This window comes from Phalacrocorax aristotelis, chromosome 10 (assembly GCF_949628215.1).
Source record: "Phalacrocorax aristotelis chromosome 10, bGulAri2.1, whole genome shotgun sequence".
NCBI lineage: Eukaryota > Metazoa > Chordata > Aves > Suliformes > Phalacrocoracidae > Phalacrocorax > Phalacrocorax aristotelis.
The window spans coordinates 6,105,015-6,129,161 of NC_134285.1; the positions used below are offsets into that span (position 1 = coordinate 6,105,015).

Genomic DNA, 24,147 nt, shown 5'->3' on the forward strand with positions numbered 1-24,147 from the left:
GGCCTTTCTAGCAGCCATCGCTCCTCATCCAAGCTCTTTATAGATAGACTGAACGCACATGGTGCGGTGCCTCCTGACTCTTGCAAGTGTCATTTCAGGAGACATGAGGCTGCAGGGTTTTGTTTTGGTTTGTTTTTTGGTTTGTTTGTTTTTTGGTTTTTTCCCCCTCTCCTCTTGTTTCCCCTTCTAATTTGGAACAGCGAAACATGCAGGGGAGGCAATATAAAGCTCAGTTTCCAAAAGTGGGAAGATCCACAAGTCTGAGCAAATGCCAGATGAATCTTTATTCTTGCACTAAATTTGATCTTATGAAAGGCTGTGGAGAAGGCTTGAATTTACCTTGTGCCTGTGGAGCCTTCAACTGTGGGTTAAGCTGTCTGCATCTGATGTAGGAAAAGACTTCAAGAAATGTGAAGAGATCTTTGCCAGAGTTTAAATATTTTCATGTTTTCAACCCCCTGTATGGAAAAGAAGTTGGTAAATTTTCCTGAAATTAATCTGAATTATTTTTCCCTGTATCACAAAACTTGAGAATGGTGTCAGTATTTCAGAAAGTAACTGACGTTTCTTCCTTCCTAGTACCACAAGGCTGCTTTTGAAACGGGCACCAGCATTCATTCCAGGCCAAGCATTAAGTTGATAGATCGTTGTGCTGTACCCAGATGTTTCCGTGCTCTACTTTTTGTGGTTCTCACACGAATTTATCTTGGATTGTCCTCCCTACCTGAAAGTTACTCCCATACGTAACAAGTTGAGGCATGCAAATTGGTGATAAAATAGCATCACATATCTTGTGTAGACGTCCCTGGACAGAGCGAGCACAAGATGCATGCAGACTAAGGCTGCCTTTGTGGATGCTGGTGCATCCAGAAGCAGTACGCTGTTGGCCCTGTACCTGAATTTACGTATGAAAAATTCAAGTGCCAAGCAAGTAAATATTTTTCAATATTTGACTGCCGTATCTTAACCACCAGCTGCAAATGCTTTGCTGTGTTTATATATAGATAGGATTTCCCTTGCTTCTCTCTCTTTGCCATTGGGAAGAGCTCCCCAGGGCTGGAAAGCAAAGCTGGAATAGCACAAACTGTTTGCTAATGGTTCTTAATGCTTTCCCACTGGAGATCCAGGACACTTAACTGTTAAAAATAGGTTAGAAGAGGGATAAGGAGTGAAAGCACTGGTCAGTCCTAAAAACCTCTCTGGTGCAAAGAGATTACAGCAATGTTCCTGGTCCTCAGCACAGAGGAAGGAGCAAGTTTTATGTCTGAAGGAGAGCAGAGCCGAGGCAGCGTGGAGGGGAGCTCCGCATGCCTCGGTGGGCTGACCTTCCCCCAGCGCACAGCGGGAGGCCCAGTGCTGTGTCTGGAAAGGACACCCCAATGACACCCAAAAAGCTGGGGTACTGGGAAGGAACAGGCGTCTGAGGGATGGGCCCAAGGGCAAGCTCAGGGGGGAGAGGCTGTGAACTTCAGCCACGCTCGCAGGCGTTTTCGCACGTTCTGCCGGTTGCAAAATGCGAGGTCGGGGTATGTCTGCTCCTGACTGCGAGCGCCCGGGCTTTGACTCGGCGCTCTTTCTTCAGTGGGGCACGAAGGGCACAAACAAATTATTAAATCTTACAATTGCAGGTGAAATAGCACAAAAATATGACGACTTAAACCTACCCTTGTTACGGCTCGCTGGTGTCTCGGATCTTTGTGAAGCGTCTGCCATGAATGGTTTTTAAAGGGCATCTAAGAGGCCTGAGCTTAAATCTCCACACGGAGAGAAGTTCTGCAGGCAGATAACGGCAGTGTCACAGCTTATTTGGGAGGCTGGATGGGGAGAAATTTGTTGTAAATTAAAATTCAGCATGTCAAGTATGGAGAAAGTACTGAAGAGGGTCCTGCGTCTGGCTCTGACCTTTCAGTAGCTGCTGCACTGTTGTTCCTCAGAGAAAAATGTTGCTCTTCTTGTGGCCTGTTCTGCAATCCATTTAGAAACACGCTGTTAAAAGCATTAATTTAATTTTGAATTTCCATTTTTTCCGACCTTTTCAGTCTCCTGCTTCTTCAGCATCCTCCACCCCCGCTAGCTTTATGTCTCTTCCAGAAATTATTGATGATCTTTTTTAATGGCCTAGACAATGCTAAAAGCTGCTCCTCGGCATTTTAGAAGCTTCCAAGAGTGAAAAAAGATGATACTTTATAATATCTGAAAATTACCAGCAGGGGTCGGGCTTACAAATAATTTAAGCAATTCAAGCTGCATATTTATAAAGGAGACGTTTCTCTGCTGAACGTGTTGTAGATCAACCAGCTCCTATGGAAAAGTTTGTAACTTTTGCCCAGTGAATAGGGGACACGACTTCTTCGTTGTATCTGAAATTCCTGTTGCATAATTTTGAGATGTTGACAGATGGGTGCGTTGTTCATTGTCATGGTGCAAGGATTTTCAGCTTAACTGAGATAATTTAAAAGTGAGTATTATCAAGCAAGATAATTAATTTTTTTAAAATATTCTGGAAAAGGATCCTGAGAAAATTGAATACAGAGGACAGTGTTAATATGCATTAGTTGCACAGTTAATCCCAGGAAGTTAACATGCAAAAGGTGAGGTTCTTGAAGCAGCATTAAGGTTTTTGTACTCTGTACTTAAACGCAAGCAAAAATGTTATATCAAGCATTTTATAATAATATCTCCTGCCTAACAAGTTTGATAGAGTTCTCTAAAGGATTCAACAATCACTTGGCTAAGGCTAATACAGTTGATACAATATATCTGACCTTTCAAAAAGCTTTGAGCCAAAGGTCACAAAGAAACTTTACTTTGACGGAATAAGAAAGAAGGTTCTTCGTTGGATTAACAAGAATGTAAAAAAAGTCACAGAGGGCTGGCTGTCCCACTGTACCGTCTGCAGCGGTGGCCGGTGGTGGATAGGGCAAAGCTACCGGGGTACTTTGCCAGAAGGCTCTCCTAGCTTCTAGTGCCTTGCCCCCAGGATTTCCTGAGCCAGAGATAATATAATGTCTTTCTACTTTGTAAAGCTTGCTGCATTTTTCTTCCATTAATTTGCTTATGTAACACAAAGTTAAAAGATGGAAAATCGAAGAATAAATGTTGTTTTCACAATATTGAGGGTTTCCCACTTGGTCCTAGAGGGGTTTTTATTTGGAACGTGTTGTCCAACACAAAGAGGAGTTTGTGAATAGTGAGGTGACAGAATTTGAGATGATACTAAATTATTCAGCTTATCAGACTGGTCAGAGAAGAATCTTATGATGCTGCTCAAGATAAGAAATGAAGTTGTAAGTCAATAACTGCAAAACCCATGCACATAAGAGAAAATGCCTTTACTTTTACTCCCACAATGGTGGGCTCTAAATTAGTTGTTATCGCTCAAGAAAGAGATCTTACATTATTGTGAATGGTTTTCTAAAAATACCAGGTAAGTGTTCAGTAGCTAAAAAGACAAATGGAATACTAGGAATTAGTAGAAAAGAAGATGAGAACAAAAAGGAAAGCCTCATACCACCAAATCATCTGAGTGCTGTTTGTAGTTCTAGCTTTTCTCATTGCAAAAAGTATATATAACTTGAAGAAGAACAAGGAAGGGCAATAAAGATGAGCAGAAATATGGAAAAATCCTTGATGTGAGGAAAGACTAAATTGAGATTCTTCAGGAAATAATAGAAGAGGCCAGTAAAGTGGTATGGAGAGGGGAGCATGGTACGATTCTGCACGACTTTTCATAGCAGAACTAACAGGCACTCAGTGAAATAATCAGGTGTGAAGTATAAAACAACATGAACTAATTTTTCTTACAGCACATAATTAAATGGTGGAACTTACTGCCAAGGAGTGTTGTGAAGGCCAAAAGTATAAATCAGATCAAAAAGAGATTTGATGCACTCATGGGGATCTTAGCTGTTGGTGGTTACTAAACATGGTGGTCTAGATTCAGTCTGTGGTTCAGGAAGTATCTAATTTGGATTTCCTTTATACTTTATACACAAAAATACTTATGTATTTTAATATATTTTTACAAATTTTATTTTCATCTTACAAACTTGTATCTTCTATTCATACATGTTATCTGCCTCAGTAGTGTAGCTTTGTGGTACTGAATGAAGGAATAATCTGATACTGCTTGTGATTTCGTGTTTTACTTGATTATTTGTGGTGGGACTATGCAAGGACAGTGTCTCTTAACTTTCCCTTGTTCCTCAGGCTGAAAATTGAGGAGCTGGAAGCTGAACGCAGCAAGCTGGAAGAGGAGAACAGATCTCTGGAAATGAAACTGGAGAAGCTAACTCTGCAGGTAGGAACTGTGGAGGTCCAGAGCAGCTGCAGAGCCTGACGCGGTCCCTTCGCTATAGCTGTTCTAACAGATGAGCCAGAATGCTCACAGCACGCAGCTCCACTTGCCTCAGCCTGGGCAAACTGCTCCGAGACACTTATATCCCTGACCGTGTTATTGGTGTGTTTTGATGTTAGATGCCGTCACACAAATGCAGTTGTCTTTTTTGATGCCTGTGCCCAGAACCTCTTCTTTTTCTTATTGGAGCCTTAAAAACTGTTCCATTTTAAGCAACTCCACTACCATAAGTTGTCTATCTCCGAATTAGTTTGTGCCAGAACAGGAGTGTAGACAGGGCCTAAGAGCACGAAGCTGACATGAAAATTTGAGCTCCCTTCGTACTGAAGGCTCCACTGCTGCTATCAGTTTCTGGAGTGCCACCAGTTTGTGGCCTCATTAGGTAGTCGGTTTCCAAGCCAGGAAGCATCCGTGCTGTTGAGAGGATGACATGGCAGGATCTCCAGACCACAGACATGGAGAGCAGAAGGTGTGGAGTCAGAAGGACGATAGGGTGTGTTTCTTTTGCACTTTACCTTTTCCTGAGGTAGCACTGTCCTATATGGCAGAAGGTCTTCAGCTTTTCATTCTGGATAGATCCCTGAAGTCTCACCCTCCCTGAAGGAGGGCAAGGACACCTGCAGTTGAGTGGACTGTCTATTCAGCCAGCTGTCACTCTGGGAACAGCTTTCCCGTGCAAAGGAGGGGCATGGGAGTTGCTTCAAGCTTTTATAATGTTTCCTGTTTGAAAGGTGCTGGAGCAAACAAGAACCCGAGCCTGTTTGTTTAATCAAAGCCCACCCTGCTATGAACAGTGTTCTCTCTCCCTTCTGTTCTCTCTGATATGCTGAACAATTCGGCATTGTAGCGTTTCATTCTCTTAATTTTTCTTTCGTTCTCTCGTCTTTTTTTCCATTTTCCTGTAAATTGCTTCATGGCAGAAAACCTGCAAGTTTGAAATTACCCAGATTTCAAAAAGACCATTGATTTTATCTTGACACCTATTAGAGGCAAATCAAATCTTTTTTTTTTTTATTACCAATTCCTAGAGACAGGGGAAGTGACAGCTTTGATAAAGCAGGGAGCTAAGAGCTGCTGAGCATCTCTGCTGAGCCATGTTTAGTGTGAAACCTGTCACCCGGCTCTCCTTTAATTGGGTTTCAGTCATCAGAAGGAGATGAAAGGTTTGGGCTGGTGTTTGGATGCTTAGGTCTCCAACAAACACAACAGCAGCTTTCATTTCAGAGCAGATTACAGCTCACTCAAGTCACATTTAATCTGCCAAAGTTGTCTTGTAATGGCTGCTGGGCTTGCCATGAGGGCTTGACCAGAGGAATTCCCTGTTTTCTCTGTGATACCTGGAGATGCCTTGCCTTGTTTCCTTCTACTTCTCTTGACATTCCAAAGCGCCAAGCTTTTTAAATTGCGCATTCAAAGTGGAAAGGTCCAAAGTCTTCAGTACAGTCTTGCTAACTGTTTGCCTTCTGGTCCTCAGTAGAGGAGGTCAGCAGCAGCTACCATCTGGATAGCAGAGCTTTCCCAGAATAGAAGAGTAATGTGGTGATAGGAACAAGATGGGACCTTCATACGGTGGTAAAGCTACTATGCAATAACAGTTGGACTGTTCACCAAAAAGGCTTTGAAAGCTTGTCCCAGGATGCCCGTGATGTACTCACTAATGGTGCTCCCTGTTTGAATATGGTGGTGTGCAGGTCAGGACTCTGTGGAGGGAGTGGGGAAGAACAGGAATGACCTGCAAATAGAGCAGAGTAAAAATTATATGGGAAGGATGAGATAACATGTAGGTGTGCAGAAGGAGAAGGAAGGTGGTAATCTGGTTTAGGACTAGGAAAAGAGAAATCTGCCGGTCCCCCAAAAGGCTGTGAGCTGAATTAAGGTAATCATGCTCTTATATCTGCTTTGCCAAGACTGAGGACGCGGCTTTAATTCTTTATTTAACAGGAGGTAGCTCCCCTGCCTCAGCTTCTCACTCTACTTTTGTCTTAGAAGAATGGCTGCCAAAAGCAGCTTCTCCAAAGGAGGAGGAATAGAGAGGTGAGCATAAATATAGGAGTATGTAAGCTGAATGCTAAAATGTCATTATTGTTCAGTATGTGCCCAGCTGAATGGTCAAGATTTCAGAATTCCTCAGAGGGGAAAACATCAGCCTTCCCATTTTTTATTCACCTTGAGAATCAAATATCTTGACAGGCTAAGCTTAGAATGACTTTTTTATAAACACATTGGAAGAATGTTCCTTACAGTGGGAACACATTAAGTTAAGGATGAGCTTAGAAATTCACCCCTTCTATCAGTGCTGAGCAAATACACTGAAAATATTATTATACATTCAGATAAGATCACTGAAATGTTGCTAGTTTGACATGTTATTTACTCCCATCTCTGAAAGAAGTCACCGGGAAATGATGGGTTAAAATAACTTCTCTTTATCACAAAGAGGAAGAAAGCACAAGACAAACTTTATATACAGAAATTTTATATACAAGGAAATTTTACTGAACAGAAATATGATTGAAGTTACAAACATGGGAAAAGCATGGCATCAAATCAAATAAAAGGTGTAAGAGAGTAGGGAATGACATTAAACAAGGTAGGATGAGGGCGATTTCTGAGAAATCTTTATCTGCAGTTTCTTTTTTAAAATAAAACCTCTGACTTTTTGGTATTGTATCTACTAAATGAAAGATACATAGCAGGGAGGTATTAAAGTTGTGAATTTGGAAGAGGAAGAACCAGGATGCAGAATTAAGACTTTGCTTTACACTGGACCGGACTGAAGTCCATTGAGTTCACAAAGCCATGTGTGGTGAATGAAATCTAGGGAGATTCAACTAATATTTGGTAACTAAAAACGTCAAAGTTCGACTGTATCGATGTGTGGAAAGGAGTAAAGTCTCAAAAACGTTTGCCACCTTTCACATGCTTTTGTAGGCGAGTATTGGCACGTGACTTTTGCTCATCTCTGCTTTGGCTGCTGATACCAATAGCCCACTTTGTGAACTACAGGACCCTGATGGACTGGCCAGAGGGCAAGCGAGCATGCGAAAAGGTGCTTTTGTGTTAGGTGTGTGATTCACACTCGCTGAGCTCGGTATTAGCAAACAAAGAAACTGAGATACTGATAGCTATCCACAGCAGTGTATATAACATCTGACATCTCTTTGTATTCTGTGCTTGTGTGGGGACAGCTTGAATTATGGCTGAAGGCACTTTCCACCTCCACACACCCCTTCTTCCAAAACCCCTTGGCTCTTGACACCTAGCTACAGGCTGCATTGATTTTCCTTCACTGGTATAAAGACTTTAGCATGGATATTACTCACTGGTCAGGTCTTTACTGCTAATAAAAACCTCAGATTACAAAAACACAAGAAATGTTGGGACTGTAGAGAAATGACACCCTGCTGAGGGTGCCTGCCCATCACCCAGGTCATTATCTTAAGAAAAACATTTGAACTGTGGCTTAGGAGAGGGATCCAAATAATATATGAAAAGAGCGTGTTTAACCAGACGATTTTTATATCCTCTCCTCTACCCTTCTTTCTTTCACTGAAGCAAAAAAGGCTTCCAGGAAAGCAAATGCACTGTTACTGCTTGGCCTACGGTGGGCAGACTTGCTGAGATTTCAGTGAAAGGGTTGGTTTGTTTAGTTATCTGAAACGAACTGGACCATCTTCAGGAGCTGCTGGTGGAAAAGCACAACTCCATGCCAAGAACAAAAGAGACTGATCAAATCAGTGCTTTTCGGATAAAGTGGGAGGAAAGACTTGTGAGGAGTGTTCAATTAGCATTTCTTGCTGCTAGGAGCCTTGTGTTTACAGGCAACCAAGCGGATGTGAAGTGTTCCTTATGCAAATACTACTCTCCTGCTTTTCCTGCTCTCCTCTACTCTCCGAGCTGAAGGAGAAGAGATTCTTCAAGTTTGGCTGCTTCAAGGAAGATTGATTAAAATCAGCTGCAGTTTGACTTAATTGGATCCATATGCTTGGAGAGGGAGTAGGACTAGTTAGAAGTCCTTGTAATTAGTTCACAGCTGGTTGGTGAGAAAAATGAAGCTCCAGTTAGAGTTCAGATAAGTGGATCTGTACAGATAAAAGGCAGGGAGATGTTGGTTTTTATACTGAGATGTGTTTGGGCTTGAAAATCACCTCTAGTCCCATAGCCAAGCTAGCAGCCTAATCCCTATGAGCTTGTGCATGTGCTTTTATGAGGCTAAATGGAAGGAGTGTTTATTTTCTTGCTTGTTTATGAGTAAAAGGAATCACCTGTGGATGCTGGCAGTCAAGGAAATGTGAACAGGGACACAGAAAGCTGGGAGAGCATCTCAGGGACTTGGTGAGACCCTACAAGGTTAGTTTGGCTGCGTGAAAGGTTCATGATTTGGCACAAACTCTGATCAATTTTCAGTGTGATGCCCTTGGTCACAGTAATAGTTGTGTTAGCCTTTCTGCTGGTCAGTAATATAACAGCAACACTCATAAAAATGCAATATTATTCACACATATTGAAATAATTTATTTTTGCCCATTATCTCAAAGAGCTTGGAAAGAGTGGACTGGCTGTGTGGAATGGGGACAGTCATCAGAAGCCTTCCCCCAGCCAGAAGCTGGTATTTTTGCTAAATTTTGCTGTTGGAACAGAAGGGACTAAATTCCCTATTACGGTGTCCATGAAGGAGCTGCCTGAGAAAAACATGCTAAACATACTAACGAGGTCATGCTGACATGACTTTATTAATGTTTTGAGGTGTTCGTTAATGCATGTGCAGTATTTCCTTTCTAAATGTCTACGTTTACTATTGTTATCGACTAATTTACAATTTAAGATATTAATCTGGTTAAATTAAATCTTGGTTTCTTCCAGGCTTTAAATTGATTATTCTTGCACAAATTAAAAGCGTAAACCACTTGTCCACTTTGGTGGTAGTTGTGTTTTAGCTGTAATGATTTGAAGATAAGAAGCAAGCAAGTTCTGCAAGCAGAAATGTTATCATTTTTTTAGTAAGAGTAGCTGATATAATTGGTGAAGTTAGATACGAACAGATTGGATGCCTGAAGGTTTGTCCTATTTGTCTACTTTAGGTCATTTTAACTGGTATGCCTAAGCTAGCATGGACTTGTGGTGGTTGGTCCCACCAAAGCAGGAGGCTCTGTGCCCAGGAGGCTCTGCAGGGAGAGGGGGTGGCTGCTGTGTGCTGTATTAGGTTCCCAGGAGTCAAATGTCCACCGACAATGAAGGTGCTGGGGCAGTTAGAGTGCTCTCGTGTTTCTTTTTCCCCTTATCTCTGCAACCTTTGTGGTTGGGCTAGTCTCCCTCTTATCCTAGGGCTTTGTTTTGAGGGACTAACAGAACATCTGGGAGCTGTACCCCTCTGTGTGGTGGACAGGGAACGTTTCTCTTTAAGCATTAATGACTTATTTTATAGTTAGGAATTTGGCAGCCGGGCAGTAACTAGCTTGGAGTTAAAAGCCCAAGGCAAAGTTGAGGTCATTTAACAGTCTAACTGTTCATTATGTGACCAGTGAAGAATGATGAATGAATCATTTACACTGTTATAAAACTTAAAGGGACACTGTCAACCTTTCAAGGTTCCCTAATTGACCTCTCAAGTGCCCAAGAGTCTTCTTCCTGGATTACTTTCATGCTTTCCCTTTCACAAGCTTCCTGTACTTTCTCCCTCATCTGTGCATGCTGAGGTCCACGCTAGCCTCTGTGACACAGCTGGTCCTCATCGAAAACCTCAGGTGGTCAGTTTAGCCCTTTTTTGAAAACAAAAAATAAAAAAAAAAAAAAAAAAAAAGAGGCTTCCTTAAGTGGGTTTGGGCAAACTGCTTGGTCAGGTATAGCTTTTGGCAAGGTGTAGGAACAAATCTAAATTCTTCAGAGGGATTTAATTATGAGATAGAATAGCTGAGAACGTACGGCATGAGACAGAGTAAAAAGAAGATGAACTAAGCAGAGAAGTGCAGGTCCAGGCCTGCAGAAGGTTGTATCGTATCGTACTGCCCGGCTCATCCAGTACATTGAGTTTCAAGGGAGTGTGTGCAAGTGGACGGGGAGCAGAGTGATCTGTGATCCTTTCTACAGAATTCTGGAGTTTCTCCGCAAAAGCTTATCTTTTACAGGCAAAGATTACCTTCTAAATTTCACACGCTGCAGCAGGTCTTCGCTGATGCAAGGAAGCGTGTATCTGCTCAAGTGTGTATTGGCAGAGACCACTCTGGGGGTCACTTCGCAGTTTTGCTCAAAACACTGATGAAAAACACATGTAATAAACATCTATGTTGCCTTGGTTAAATTTATACCATTCCTATTAATTATTGACCCAACAGCTCAAGTCTAGCACAGGCATTTCACTCGGGGATTGGCATTCCTAATTCTTAGCCTCATTGCAAAGATATTTGCAGGTGTTTGCAGCTCCCTTTACACTTTCAGGAGACTCCCCATGACCTAAATGCCTCTACACTCCCTGTAAGCATATAACCTAGATATCATGGGTACCCATTTATGACAGATCAGGGGAGTGTGATGCTGGCATAGAACATTGGAGAATGCTCGCGTAGCAAGTCAGCTGTGATTGCAGCAGGGACCGAATGAATCTGGTACCGTGGGTAACAGCAGCACTGGAGATGGTGTGGCACCGGCTGTAACATGCCAGGGTTAGAGGAGCACCGTGGATTCCCTGAGTGTGTACTCTGGTGGTTAGCATGAGCAAAAACCTCTGCTGATACACCTTCACTGCAATTATTGCTTGAGCTAGTTAGGTTAAAATATGGTCAAATGACTTTGCTGTGTGGGTATCTCTAGTGTTCACAGTGAACTGCGAAGGGTCTATGCTAAAGTGCTACCCAAGTGAACGTGAGGGAAAAGAACTTCTCCTATAATGTGCCTAGAAATTGTGCTAAAATTATTATATGTGTTATTTGGGAGAAAACATCATCTACCTTGTGCCATGTGGATTAGGTACTGAAGAAAGTCTTAGAACCGGTGTAAAATGGAAGGAGCGCAGAACCTGCTGTGTTCCAAGCCTTGAGGGCTACAGGACACTGAATTAGCTGGGGCTATGCAAATATTTGTGCATGTTATTTCTGAATACATCGCATTTATTAGAATTATCAGGAATTAGAAACATTCCATGGGAGCAGATGAGAATTATAAAGATGTCATCGAGTTGTAGATTTGTCTTTAGGTGGTTCAAGGAGAAGCTGTTTCGTGGCCTCAGTGGCCCTGATAAATGTGGTGTGCAAAGCGGACGTCGACTAAAACAAGGACATGCACAGTGCAGACTTGCTAATGTTTGTTAACATCAGGAACCAGGAGTGCTTAGATTCACATTTGTGCAGAGAAATTTTACCAACGTGCCCCTTAAAAAAAAATTTTTTTAAGGAATTTGCACATTGAATATTCAACACCTGAAGGTCTATAAATTTTACTGCCAGAGCTAACACCGTATTGTTTATTTCATGCAGCACCTTTCTCGAAGTTCTGCAGAAACTGATTAACATTTGCATAATACATTTAACACAAAAATCCATAATAAATTCATTAATGTACTTCTGCCACTATCTCTGAAAATATCAGCAGTTGTGTGGCATCACACAGCTCATTAGATGAGCAGAAGGGGAAGGAGGGTGAGCTCTGGATTTCCTGAACAGCTCTGAAACAGGGAAAGGTCAGTGCACTAAGCGTCAATGCCGGAGAGCTCAGAGAAAGCCGGGAGAGAACTGGGACAGGGAAAATGTCCCACTGGAAAAAGTTGCTGTACCAGTAAACATGAAGCACAAACTTGAAGAGGTGGCATCTGTGCTAGAGTAGAAAAAACCCATGACGAGCACAAAATGCAGATGAGGGTGCTGCTACACGTGGGGGGGGCGGGGCTCGTAGGGTGCACGTGTTCTGCAGGGGGCAAACACCGAGAAATTGTTCAAGTCCTGCAGTGGTACAAGAAAGCTGGCTTGAGACGAGCCCTTCTTTTCTGAACACCTACTGCAGGATGAATGTGAGGTTTTAAAAGTTGTGCAAGGCTTGGCTGCGTGGCAGGGGGTCACTAAACCACTAAATCTGGGGGGTAGTCTCTGTGTGTGTACCACTTTCATGATGGAAAGTATGGTGACAGAGGCACTTCTCTGTCAGTGTTCCTGTATGATCAAAAGAGCAAGGATGTAAGAAAACGAGTAATTTCTGCTACAGCTACATGCTCAGGCACACACTTGTGTTTATAAAATGCCCCACCCAACATAAAATGCAGGCTGATGAAGTAGTAGTAAGTAGCAACTACAGAAGGCTCCTGCACAAGAAGAGCGTTTCACTGATTCCCTAGCATCATCCTGCAGGTGAAAGCCAAGGCCGAGGAGACAGACACAACCATTTTAAAAAGAGACTTCACTTTTTAGTTCCTCTAATCTTATTTATCACACAGCAAAGAAAAAGCAAGGTTTCAGGAAACGATAAGAGTGACTGTCCCTTTATAGTTTTCTGTTTTTTCTCTGTAGTCATTTGATGGCACAAATTAGTTTCCAATTGTTCTTTCTTCATTTTCTGTTATTCTTCTGCTGCTTTGAATTCTGCTGCGATGTCACAGAAACAAAACAAAAATGTCGTTTAGACCCGTATAGGGAAAACAGTGCCTGGCAAGGTTTGTTTACTGAAACTTTGTGCTTTTTCTCAGATTTCTATGAATATTGCGTCCATAAGTTACGGCTCCCTTCACATTTGGCTTTTAGCTTTTCATTACTCATTATCATTTCAGCCTTTGTTTGATGACCCAATTACTTTCGAATTTTTGATTAAAACAAAGCAATAGGTCACAGTTTCACGATGCCCTTGTCTTTGCCACTTCTTCTGTTGTGGTCTGGCGTTTTGCCACCGGTCTATGCAAATTCAGTTTTCAGCAATATTCTTAAACGGTTTTATCCTTCTGATAAGGAGACTCTGGTTACAGTGCAGGATTTTTCCTCTACTACTTGGTATGCGGGCAACTCTACACCGTTTCTAAGAGACAGAAGACCAGGATGTGTTACCCAGATTACGGGAAAGAAATGAAGTCAGAGTTTGGCCAATTTTGTGTGTGTGTGCGCGCATGATGGGGAAAAGAGGAAATCTGCCTGTTTCATGTCACAGTGAAGAGTGGGCAGCAGTTGTAATGACGTTAAGAGGAGATGCTCTGAGCTGAGCCGCTGGTGGAGATGGCAGTGTGCTCCAGAGAAACACATTTTCTTTGTGTGACCTCTGTCAGGGGGATTCAAGCGTGTGAGATGTTGATGTGTTATCTTACATATCTCAGAACACTTCCCTTTGATCAGACCGACCTACGGCCTATTTGATGCCTGGAGGCAGAGATCTACATAAAGAAAATGTGTTTCCCCTAAAGAATTTTATTAAATAGTAGAAAGGAGACTTGATATGTCTCTATCACTCAAACACTTGGCATGGAGCAACTCGATCTGCAGTCCAGGGTTGCTAGGGGTCGGAGCTCGTGATGTGCCTGGGGAGACCCAGGTGTGTAAGCAGGGAGAAGTAACACCCCAATGCCTGAGCATCTCTGCCAGTGCACCGCAAATACAGTCAGATCATGATGCCATCTCCTCCCAGTCTAAGTTTACAAATTTGCCTCAACTTCCATTTGCTATTGTTTGATAAGACTCAAGAGAGACATGGATCCAGATGAGTCAGAAAAAAGTAACTGTTTTTGAGAGTTTTCCTACCTAGATTTGAGAGACAGGTAACAATAGAATGGAAAACTATGCCTAATTTAGGTAGAAGGGCTGCTCTCTTTAAATGAGGATAGACAGTCGGGATGGCAGAATTGAAATGCTGTGGAAGGAGCATCTTCTTTGTATCTTTTTTTAAAAATCCGTAGCACCACGTGAGGTGGTGCTGTGTGTACAAAGGAGCGGTGGTGTCTGTAAAGCCCAGTTGCGTTAAATACAGATGGGAGGGTTCCCAGGTGATCCATCACATCTGTGTTTAACCAAGCACGAGGCTCAGCTCATCAAGAACACGGCTGCTTCCCCTGATCAACATTTAAACCCCATGTATCTTAAATAATACAGAAGCTGTTCCTGTTCTTTGCGTTTTTGGCAGGACATGTAAAATGAAATAAAAAGTCCCTGAAAACGATTGTGCGTGTTGGACACAACATAAGATGTTCAGCTGAGATTGTGACCTTTCAAAAGCAGTGTCTGTATTTTGAAAAGGGGGTTCATTGTGCTTCTGGCTCTAGTAAGATGAAAAACTTGAAAAACCAGTAACGTGAAGGCTGCACAGCAAAGATGAGCTCCACAGAGATCCTCTCGTGTATTTTTGGTTGTCTTCCAGTCGATACATCCTTTCTCTCTGTGCAATACTACCACAGTTGCAATCAGTAGTAATTACAGAAATTTTCTCATTTTTGCGAGTAGGGGGTTGTGAAAAGCTGTTGGCAGGGCAGTCTCTGCAAGGGAGCTCAGCTGTGGAGCTCCTTTCCCTCTAGATCCATCACAGCTGGAGTGGCTGACCTTAAGGTTATTTCCCTAGGAGTCAGGGATTGCTCATAGGTTGATCTGTTCACTGTGCAAGAAAAAGCGTGATTAGATCTGTGTGAGCTACTATGATTATTATTATCATGGTGGAGCAGCCTGAACATTTAAATACAACATCAGGGAATTTAATTTTATTTATATATGTATATATAAATATATATATGTTTGCAGACAATTAGTAGAATGCATGCAGTTGTATTTATATGTAGACATCACTTAATATATATGGGTGTAAAATAGGAAACATCACCCAGATTGTTTCAGCAGAATCAGACTGGACTGGGGTCAGAGGGACGGTAAAGATGGCCAAACGGAGAGAGAAATAACTGCTTGGGAGGGAGAACAGATGGAGGGAGTGGGCTGGGAGTCCTCCCCTGGACATGCTGCAACCGTGGTAGTTGTCAGGCTGTTCACTTAAGGTTCACAGAAGTTGAAATGAAGGAGGTGGCAATATCGTAGACATTCATTAGGATCCTCTTCAGGTGGATGGTGGGAAGGAATAGTGATTGTATGCCATATGAAATGGTTTCCCTGGTGCTGCCTAGTGCCTATGCTGTGGTGGCACGTAGACACTAACTTATGGTTCCAAGTAATCTGAGGATTGAATGTACAATGTCTTTTGGCTTTTCTGCTTTCCCAGGGTCTCTGATATCTTCCAAGTGCGATGCTGCTGTTGACACTAACTGCTTAGAAGATAGATCTGCATCTGCATCTGGAGATTTTTGTGTGGTCCATTCTCTCTCAAGCATCCTAGAGAAAAAAAATGGTGGACATACTGCAGAACAGACCTATTGGTCAATTCACCTGTCTGTTCCTCCTGAACCTACCCATTCACCCCCCCGATCTCAGCTCTTTGGCTATTCTGTTCAACTTAATGCTCTATACCGATGTTGCATGCTTCCAGGGGATCAAAAAGGTAGTCTGAGTCCTTTAGATATGTGTGAAAGTTAGAGATGATGCCCTTCTACCGATTTACTCAATGATAGCATGAAAACTTGTTACTGAGCGTAGTATTTATTTCTGAAGTATTTATTTTTTTAGGCAGTGAGATGAAGATAATGTTGAATTCACTGCTTGGAGCAGTTAACTCAAAGCCCTTCAGAACCCAGTAGGTTGCCCCATAGCCATTCCTCTTATTGTTTCAGTTATCCATAAATCTCTCTTATTCTTGTAAATTCTAAATGAAGAGATGACTCTCCCCATCTGGAAAGATTTCAGTGCTGCTTGAGGTCTCCTTGTACTGGCAGAAAAAGACAATTGAGCTTTGAGCTTGAACTGAGAGACAGATAAGATCACCAGGAGATTTCCACAGCAAATGCAGAATATATTCTTCTCTAATGGATTCTTAGCGCTGTCTGGCAAGTAATTGAATTGCTTGGGTAGGAAGGAATTGGGGACTGGGTTGCTTTTTGTTGTTGTTGTTGGGGAGGTTTTTTTGTTTTGCTGGTTTTTTGTTTGGTTTTGTTGTGGTTTTTTTTTCTAAGCTCCCAGATTTTGTGAGGGTATGAAGTGAAAGGTGGTTTCTTTCCGTGACCCAGGATGACTGTCAGACTGAGAGGAAGCTAATTAAAATGTCACTATATGTGCATGAGGGTGATTAGGGAGAAAGAACTGATGACATCCTTGGTTCAAGGGACTTGCCTGTGTCTTTACTTCTATCTACTCACTGTGAAATCTGCAAGTAATTCATGTTCTGGGGGTAGGAATGAGGCCACTGGGTAAATCTGGCCTCTTTCTCTCTCTGGAGTAAAGCAGAAAATAAATTAAATCCATTCTTGCTCGACTGCAATTACTAAGGCAGCCTCACTCCAGCTGGGCAACAGCAAAGATGCTGTTTCCTGCTGTCCCATCGTAGTCCACGCTGCTGCGCTCAGTGTCGCTGGACCAAGTGCTAGGAGAGGTTAGCACCAGGTCATCTGGGAGGTTTCCACGGCCCGTCTGTTTCAGTGCATAGCATGTGAGGGGACAGAAGCAAAGCAGCGTCCTCCTCTTTCACATCCTTTTGTTTAAAAGTACGAAGTATGTCCTGGTAAGCCAAGGGAATGACGAGAGAGATAATAGCACACACTTTGGTATATTCTTTCTAAACACTGGGATGGCAAAGAGGTGGTCCAAGCCATACAGCCTGCATCATTGAAAAACACTGAACAACAGCAGAAGAAAAAAAAAAAAGGATGATCATCAGGGAAATTGCTATAATGGTAAGATAATTAGAACGCAGAATGATTAACATTAGTCAGTGTGCTGCATTGGCAAGGACTATGCAAGTTGAGATAATAGGCCTCTTCCATATCAAATGTGTGGTTTTTCAGCATTTGGTTTAACACTTTCATGTGACTTTAATAGAGTTTACTGAAGCAGGCATTCGGTTCTCAAGAAGCGTTGCACGGTACTTCTCTTCTCCTATGGCTACTAGGACTTCCTTGTTTTCCCTTTTGTGTCTACTGATTATGAAGGACAAAATCCACTCTCACCATGGAGTCCTTCCCCATTGCTCTGAATGACAGCCAGTCATGAGCTCCCAAGGTGTGCTCTTTCTGTTGTGTCTGATGAAAGTGGGCTCCCCTAAGAAAAAGCCTCTCTCAAGTGTTTGAGAAAATGGTTGTCGTCTTCTCAAGGAGAAAATATAAGGATTCAGGAGACTCAATACTGACATTCTCTTCTGAAAAAGACTTATAAATGCCTAAAGCATCAAAAGCCCCTGCCTGTTTGTTATCTTTACCCTAATGGTTGGAGAGTCCCCCGGCCAGCCCTCCTCTGTGGCCCCCTGTCAAGTTCTTCTGTTTTGTCAAGACTAAACTGGTGCAAGAAGCTGGATTTAGCACCACGCTTAATCACTGGTTTTCTTGCCTGATTGAGTTTGGAGCAAAACTTTGAATACAGAATTACTTTAGTGAAACCCTCGTGGTCCCCCATCTCTACCAGTTGTTGCAGACTGGTGAACATTTGTTCTCCTTGACTACTAGCAACTCCACTTGCTCATGGACCAGGTAATTTGACATTTTGTCTCCTTCCATTTCCACTGGTTGCTTCTGACTAGGCTTGTGATATTTTTCCAGGATCTGCTTTCCCCTTGCCATGCTTAGATGGTGGCTGGTGGCTGCTGTCTGTGTTGGGGCACTCGCAGTAGCGCAAGCTTGGCTTTTCCCCCCATCTCTGCACGATGCGGAGATCCAAATCCCTGTTTGGCATATCCTTCCTTACAGCCAATAAAATCTGATGGTACTTTGTGGCAGAAACCCCCCTGACCCTCTGTACTGCTTTTCTTCCTCTCACCTCTTTACTATGTAAATAAAAAACATTTTTTCCCTTAAAGCATGGAAGAGCGCACCGCCCAAATTCCCCCTCTCTGCTCTGGTGCGCAGCGTACGGGGGCCCTCCGGTCCCTGCAGGAAAGGGCTCTTGGAAGTGAACTGCAGTCACGCAGCTGTGCAGTGAATATGTAAAGAGTGTTTCTTGTGGTTTGTATTTTGTGGATTATTTTCTCCTTCTGACCCCACCTCAAATGAAATTCCTGCACTTCATCCATTCCTCTGGGTTGGGCAATCAGCAGATACGATCGAGGTCTGTACGGAGGCAGTGGTCTGGCATACAAAGCAGTCGCATTAGGACTGAGGAGCCAGGACTAATGGGGAACAGGGCTGGTAACACAAGACAGAGAAGTATGGCAGAAAAAGATTCATTAGGGATCAGATTCAATAACTGTAAAATGATGAGAAGTTTATGATCAAAGGCTTACTTCAAGCATTTTAATGTCACAGGCATTTAATCCATTTAAAGCAGATAGATAAGGAGTTAAGTGAAATCTACAGCAGTCATCTTTCTGAGCTGTTTGTGAACCTGTTACAGGCTACAGATCACTGTGAAAGGCACAGGATGGATGCCTGCTGTAGTAATTGAATGGTATATAACGGGCTACCAGTCCTTACAGGCTGATTTACATATGAGGTTGGTAAAACTTAATGCAAAGGCTTGTGGTTTGTCTTAGGAGCATGCATGGCTCCTCAGCAATTTTTAATGTGTATGTTACTAGCAAGAGTATTGAATGAGGGAAAGGGCAGGATTATTTTAAAACCTTTCTGTGCCAGGGTATTTAATTCCTAGCGGGTGTATCTTCTCTGGAAGTAGCATCAGTATAGGCCGTTGTAGTGATGAGATTCACGTGGGCTCTGGCACTTGAACCACCGTGCCATCTACCATAGGAACTGCAGATCTGAAAAGAACAGGTGGGGGCAAGGGGGCACAGAAGTTGTTTCTCATCTTTTCCTTCCAGTGTTGGACTTGTGCCACCCTCTGTCCCTCTCTTGGCGACTCTCCTGGGTTAGTTAACTTCCTTCCCAGCTCTTCTTGCCAAACACTTAAAAACTCTGTTTGGACAGTTGGATAGCACTTTGCCGCGTGTGCCCATGGAGCGCAGCATGCTCTCAATCGCTGTTTCTCTCTAGCTTTTAGCCACCTGGCCACTATGAATTACTTGAAGCCAATTACAGCTGGAGTGCTGTGTGTGTCTGCAGACTGCACCTTTTCCTATTTCTCAGGTAGGTGTTCTCCCCTTCAGTGCTCCTCTCCCAACGCACACACGCACGGGTTTATACCGTAGCTAACAGCTCCTGTATCCCGCATACTCCTTCGGTACAGGAATACTTTCCTTTCACACACACTTTCCACAGCTGTTGAGAAGCAAGCAGAGGGGGCTCTTTCTCTACTCACAGCTCGAGGCTTGTTGAGCTGCTGGAAGCAAAGTAGTCGCTGCTGCTTCTGCATTGTTTAAGGCCGTGTTACAGCACTGGCTGTGCGTGATGCAGTCACGGTAGCAGAGTTGGTATCAAGCTGGTAGGGAACAGGGAGAATTTCCAAGGGCTCTAGGCCATCTTGTTTTCTGCTTGCACAGAAAGTTGCTGTCCCGCAGTGGTATTGATTAGTTTTAAAATAGGGAGGTGATAAATGGAGATTTCAGGTGGTTCTGGTAGATGTGACTGCAATGGATGGAGGTGTTTAAATTGAGCCTGGAATATCTTCCCCTACCTCATGCTGGTGTTCTTGCTCATCCCAGGAGCGTTCTGCTGATGTCTAGCAACAGCATGGTCCCATGGAGGGGCCTTCTCAGCTCCCTTCACTTGTGCTTTGCACAGGAACTGTCTCCATCCTCTTACTCCAGCTTCTATCCCTCACACTAGCTCCCTTTTTGCTTTGATTTTTGGGATGCCTGTCACAGTTGCTCAAAGGGTGGTGCATGTTTGAGACAGACTAGCTAAGGCCGAAGATTTCAAATCCCTTGCAGCATGCCACGGCAGCCAGAGCGTAGATCAGATTTTAAGCAGCCTTGGGTCCACTGTCTGTCTGCATGTTCCCATTTCCTGAGGGAGAATTGGAAAATATTTTGCTTGTTTGAAAATAAATATAATTTGTCTTTAAAATTTTAGCACTAGCAGCCAAATCTCTTCTTACTCCACTTCTGTGTTGCTCTTCAGGGTCCCTGTGTTTTTTCAGCTACTGTTCTTTCCCAAGAGCTTAGAGACTGAGCACTTGAGAGCTCACTTCTAGAGAGTAATATATAAAAAGCTGGATTTTAATTCACCTTCTGCCTCCAAGTACCTTGTTCTGTGAGGGTGCCCATTGGACACTCTCTGTTATCACATGACTATTTCAGAAATGACAGTGATCTGGACTAGCAGCAGCTGTCCAGACGGGGGATGGCAGTGCAGCAAAGCCATCTATGCACAATAAGAGTAGTGTCCCACTTCCAACCCTGTGTCATGGACACAGGAACAAGTCAGTAATTTCCTGAAAACAAAGGTTGGCTGGTTGCTGTGATGCTCGCTACGCTGTTGTAGCAGCCTAGCAAAACCCATCCCTGACAGAAGCAGAGATCAGCAATAAGGTTGTCACAAGCAAAAAACCCAGGGTTCAGGCTCTCTTGTTCACTTATAAATATTTGGTCAAGGAAGCTTCTTTTGGAAAAGTAAAACCTCCCACATAAACGTTCATGAGGCGTAGAGGCAGGAGAGAAAGCCCAGCCGCAGCAAGAGGAAGATGGTGCTACAGCAGAACCACAGGGCTGGCCATACTGAAAGGTTTGGGGGTGTGGCCGGTTTTATCGACACTGCATGGGTCTGGCAGGCAAAAAGGGGGATGTTACAAATCCTGTCTCTGTGGTGTGTATCACAGGGCGTGAGTAAGTGGTTTCTGTGGAATTTATGGGTAATTGCCCTGAAACTTGGTCCCTAGTGCTGTGAAGTAGATGCTCAGGGGGGCCTTGGCTGTAGCAGCCTCTGTTGACGCAGTGTGGTTTGGAGAACACAGTGGGAGGGGAACAATTTGATGTTGAAAGAAAATGGTTTTTCAGTAACTAATTCCCTTTGACCATCTATTACACCTATCTAAATCCACCAGATGTGGTACATTGTCAGATTCTGATACAGTTAAGTTTGCCTGGGCCCGAGCAGCTTTGGCCCTTCTTGGGCACAGCTGGCTGACGTTTGCGCGAGTTGAGCCCTTGGGGCCACGTGCTCCTCCCAAGGAGGTGGCATGGACTGCCCGACCTGGCAACCCGGTATTTGCTGACTGTCTTACCCGGCAGGGCAGTACTCCTGACTTCACTGGTTCTTCGCCTAGTATTGCTTCATTTTCAATAGGAGTCTATCTCATTTAACAGCTTTTGAGAGAGGCAAACACATTTGTGTGTGGTTTAACTTAATACACAGGCTGCAGAGCCAGAGCGAAGGCACTGATCAGTTCTTACAATTGAGATAGCATTCAGAAAACAAATTAGAGTTTGCAGTTGGTAAGGATCCAGGCAGAATTCATAAAATTTAATAGTATTCTCAAGTTCAACATGGACAAGCTCAGTACTGATCCAGAGAAAGCAGGCCTGTATTGAGGAATTATGGATGTTTGGCATTTTTTTTCTTTTTTGTGTAGAGAGGCAGACATGTTATGGTTTTCTGTAGGGCTTTTTTAATGTGGATTAAGATTGCTAGCACTAGTTAGGAAATAGTTGGGGGGCCACCAAGTTTGAGATTAATGGACCAGGTTTATCTATTACAAAAGACCGGTTTGTAGCTGACTGCTGAAGCTGGCTTTCTCAGTGTGCCAGCTCATGATGTTCCAGGCATTTCCTGAGGGCAGAACCATAATTATTTATCTGTCTGAACCTCTGCTTGATGGACGTGAAGAACCACAATCATGTTATTGTTACCACGACACGTGCATGCTAGGACTGAAATAATCTGAGATTACAGGGGTAAATTGTGCTTGTTCAAGCAGTTTGTTTCCCTGTTCCACTTCCACTCCGTAGTCCTTTAGGTGCCTCGTTGTCTCCAAAGGCACTCAAAACTAGATGGCAGATGTTGCCTTCAGAGGGCAGCTGTGGAAGGTGGGTGGGTGACTGGCAGCAAGGTGTTAGATGGGAACATGAGAAACAGTTTGTTAAAGGTCTGGCTTTAATGAAGATGAACATGTGGGCAGAATGGTTATTTTACAGAGAAAGTGTACACATGTGGCCAAGAGTGATGTGTGTGGAGATGTGTGTGTGTTTTGTGACTTGGTTTCTTGAGCTTTCACATCCCAATCATCTTTGTTTCTCTCTTCACCATCTCCCAGAAACATAGAAGTCCTTAAACTAACTTTACTCCCTTTAAATCAGGATGGAGGCTCCCTGATTTAAAGCCTAGTGACAAAGAACGATGGCAGGTGACACACCTGTTTCCATTCTCTGATTTTTTTGCACTCTAATCACCAAATAGCCCTTGTAGTTTTCCAATGAGCTAGATTGCATCTGTATGGATCAGCATGCGCGTGTTCAGGTTGTCATTTCGACTGTGAAAAAGACATTTCAAAAAATGCGAAAAAGCACAATCTCAGTAGCTGTATCTTAAGTGTCATTCTGCTTTTCCATCACCTGAGGATTTGAGCTGCTCTGCCACTCTAAAATATTAAAATGAACATAGATTTGAAAGTATTTTTATATTTAGAGGCGTTGATTCTAATATAATTTTTCCACAAATTAAAACTCTCCTTGAAAAAGATTAAAGTGTCAGTGATAACATCTAGGTTCTTGTTATGTCTAAGAGGAATAAATGCTGAAGTTACAGAATTGTCTGGAGGCTTAGAAAGTAAGAGGGGGAATTAACGGTATGAGAGAGAGTGGATGAAAGTATTGGATAACACTTTTTTTTGAATTGGAGGAAGTGGAATGAGTTGAATTAAGAGGTTTATGGCCAAAAAGAATACCCATTTAGTCTGATCTGCTATATTATACAGAAAATACAGTTTCACTTAGAGAAATCTCTACCTAGTGACTTGTGGTTGCTCGACAGCCTCTTTTTAATAAGATATCAAATATTGATTTAAAGATACTAAGCAGTAGACAGTGTATTGGTTTCCCTGGTTAGCCATCCCTATTAAAAATATATATTATTTTCAGTTCGCTGACTTCACTGTGAGCTGTTGGGTTCTCGCTATGCTTTTGTTTGCTAGATTAAAGAACCATCTAGTGTCAGGTTTCCACCAAAGACCCTGATGAAATTGCTTCAGCCTTCTCCCTAGTAAATGAAATAGTTTGATTTCCATTCATTTCTCATTGTAAGCCATGTTTTTCAGACCATGAATCATTCATGGAAATCTTCTCACAACTTCCCTTAATTTTCAACAACCCTCTTATGCATGCACACCTCACCTGGATGCATTATCACTGTAGTGGTCTCATCAATGCTGCATTCAGAGACAATATTGTTTCTCCGGTCCTACTCAGTTTTCTGCATAGGTATGTAAAAATTCTCACTGTTCCTATTTTTTCCTCCCCACAGAATTAAATTGGAGGTAATCCTTAGTTATTAACCATGGCCAAAAGCCCTCCTCACAGACATTGTCTTCCAGAAAGTACCTGCTGTGTTGTATACCTGAGACTATATTCTGCGCTTTGGGATGTCTCACGATGCATTTGAATTCATGTGCAATGATTGTGCCCAGCACAATCAAATTTCTAAGCTGCCTTTGTGGGCTTTGTTGTTTGCAACAATTCTGCCTTTGTGTTATCTGCACATTTTAGTAAGGATTTATTATTTTCTTATGTATCCTAGAGAACATATGTTGCATACGATTGGCCAAAGAAGCAATTCTTATTGGAAGTAACTGGGAAATGTCACTATTAGTTCATCAGCTTTGGGTCCATTTAAAAATTGCTGTAGTCTGATTTTGCGTCATGCTCATTTTAAAAGAAAATGCAGTTTTGATACCGAGGCTAATATTTTACAGAATTCCGATTCTGTT

The 24,147-nt window shown here is 42.8% G+C and overlaps 1 protein-coding gene across 2 annotated transcripts in view; it reads left to right on the forward strand.

The window, feature by feature from the left end:
- The window catches only part of MAD1L1 (mitotic arrest deficient 1 like 1), a 381,688-nt gene that overhangs the window by 211,542 nt on the left and 145,999 nt on the right, over nt 1-24,147 (forward strand). For both annotated transcript variants that reach the window (XM_075104884.1, XM_075104885.1), the window contains one exon: nt 4,210-4,300. In XM_075104884.1, coding sequence (XP_074960985.1) covers nt 4,210-4,300 — 91 coding nt within the window. The remainder of the gene's footprint in view (nt 1-4,209; nt 4,301-24,147) is intronic.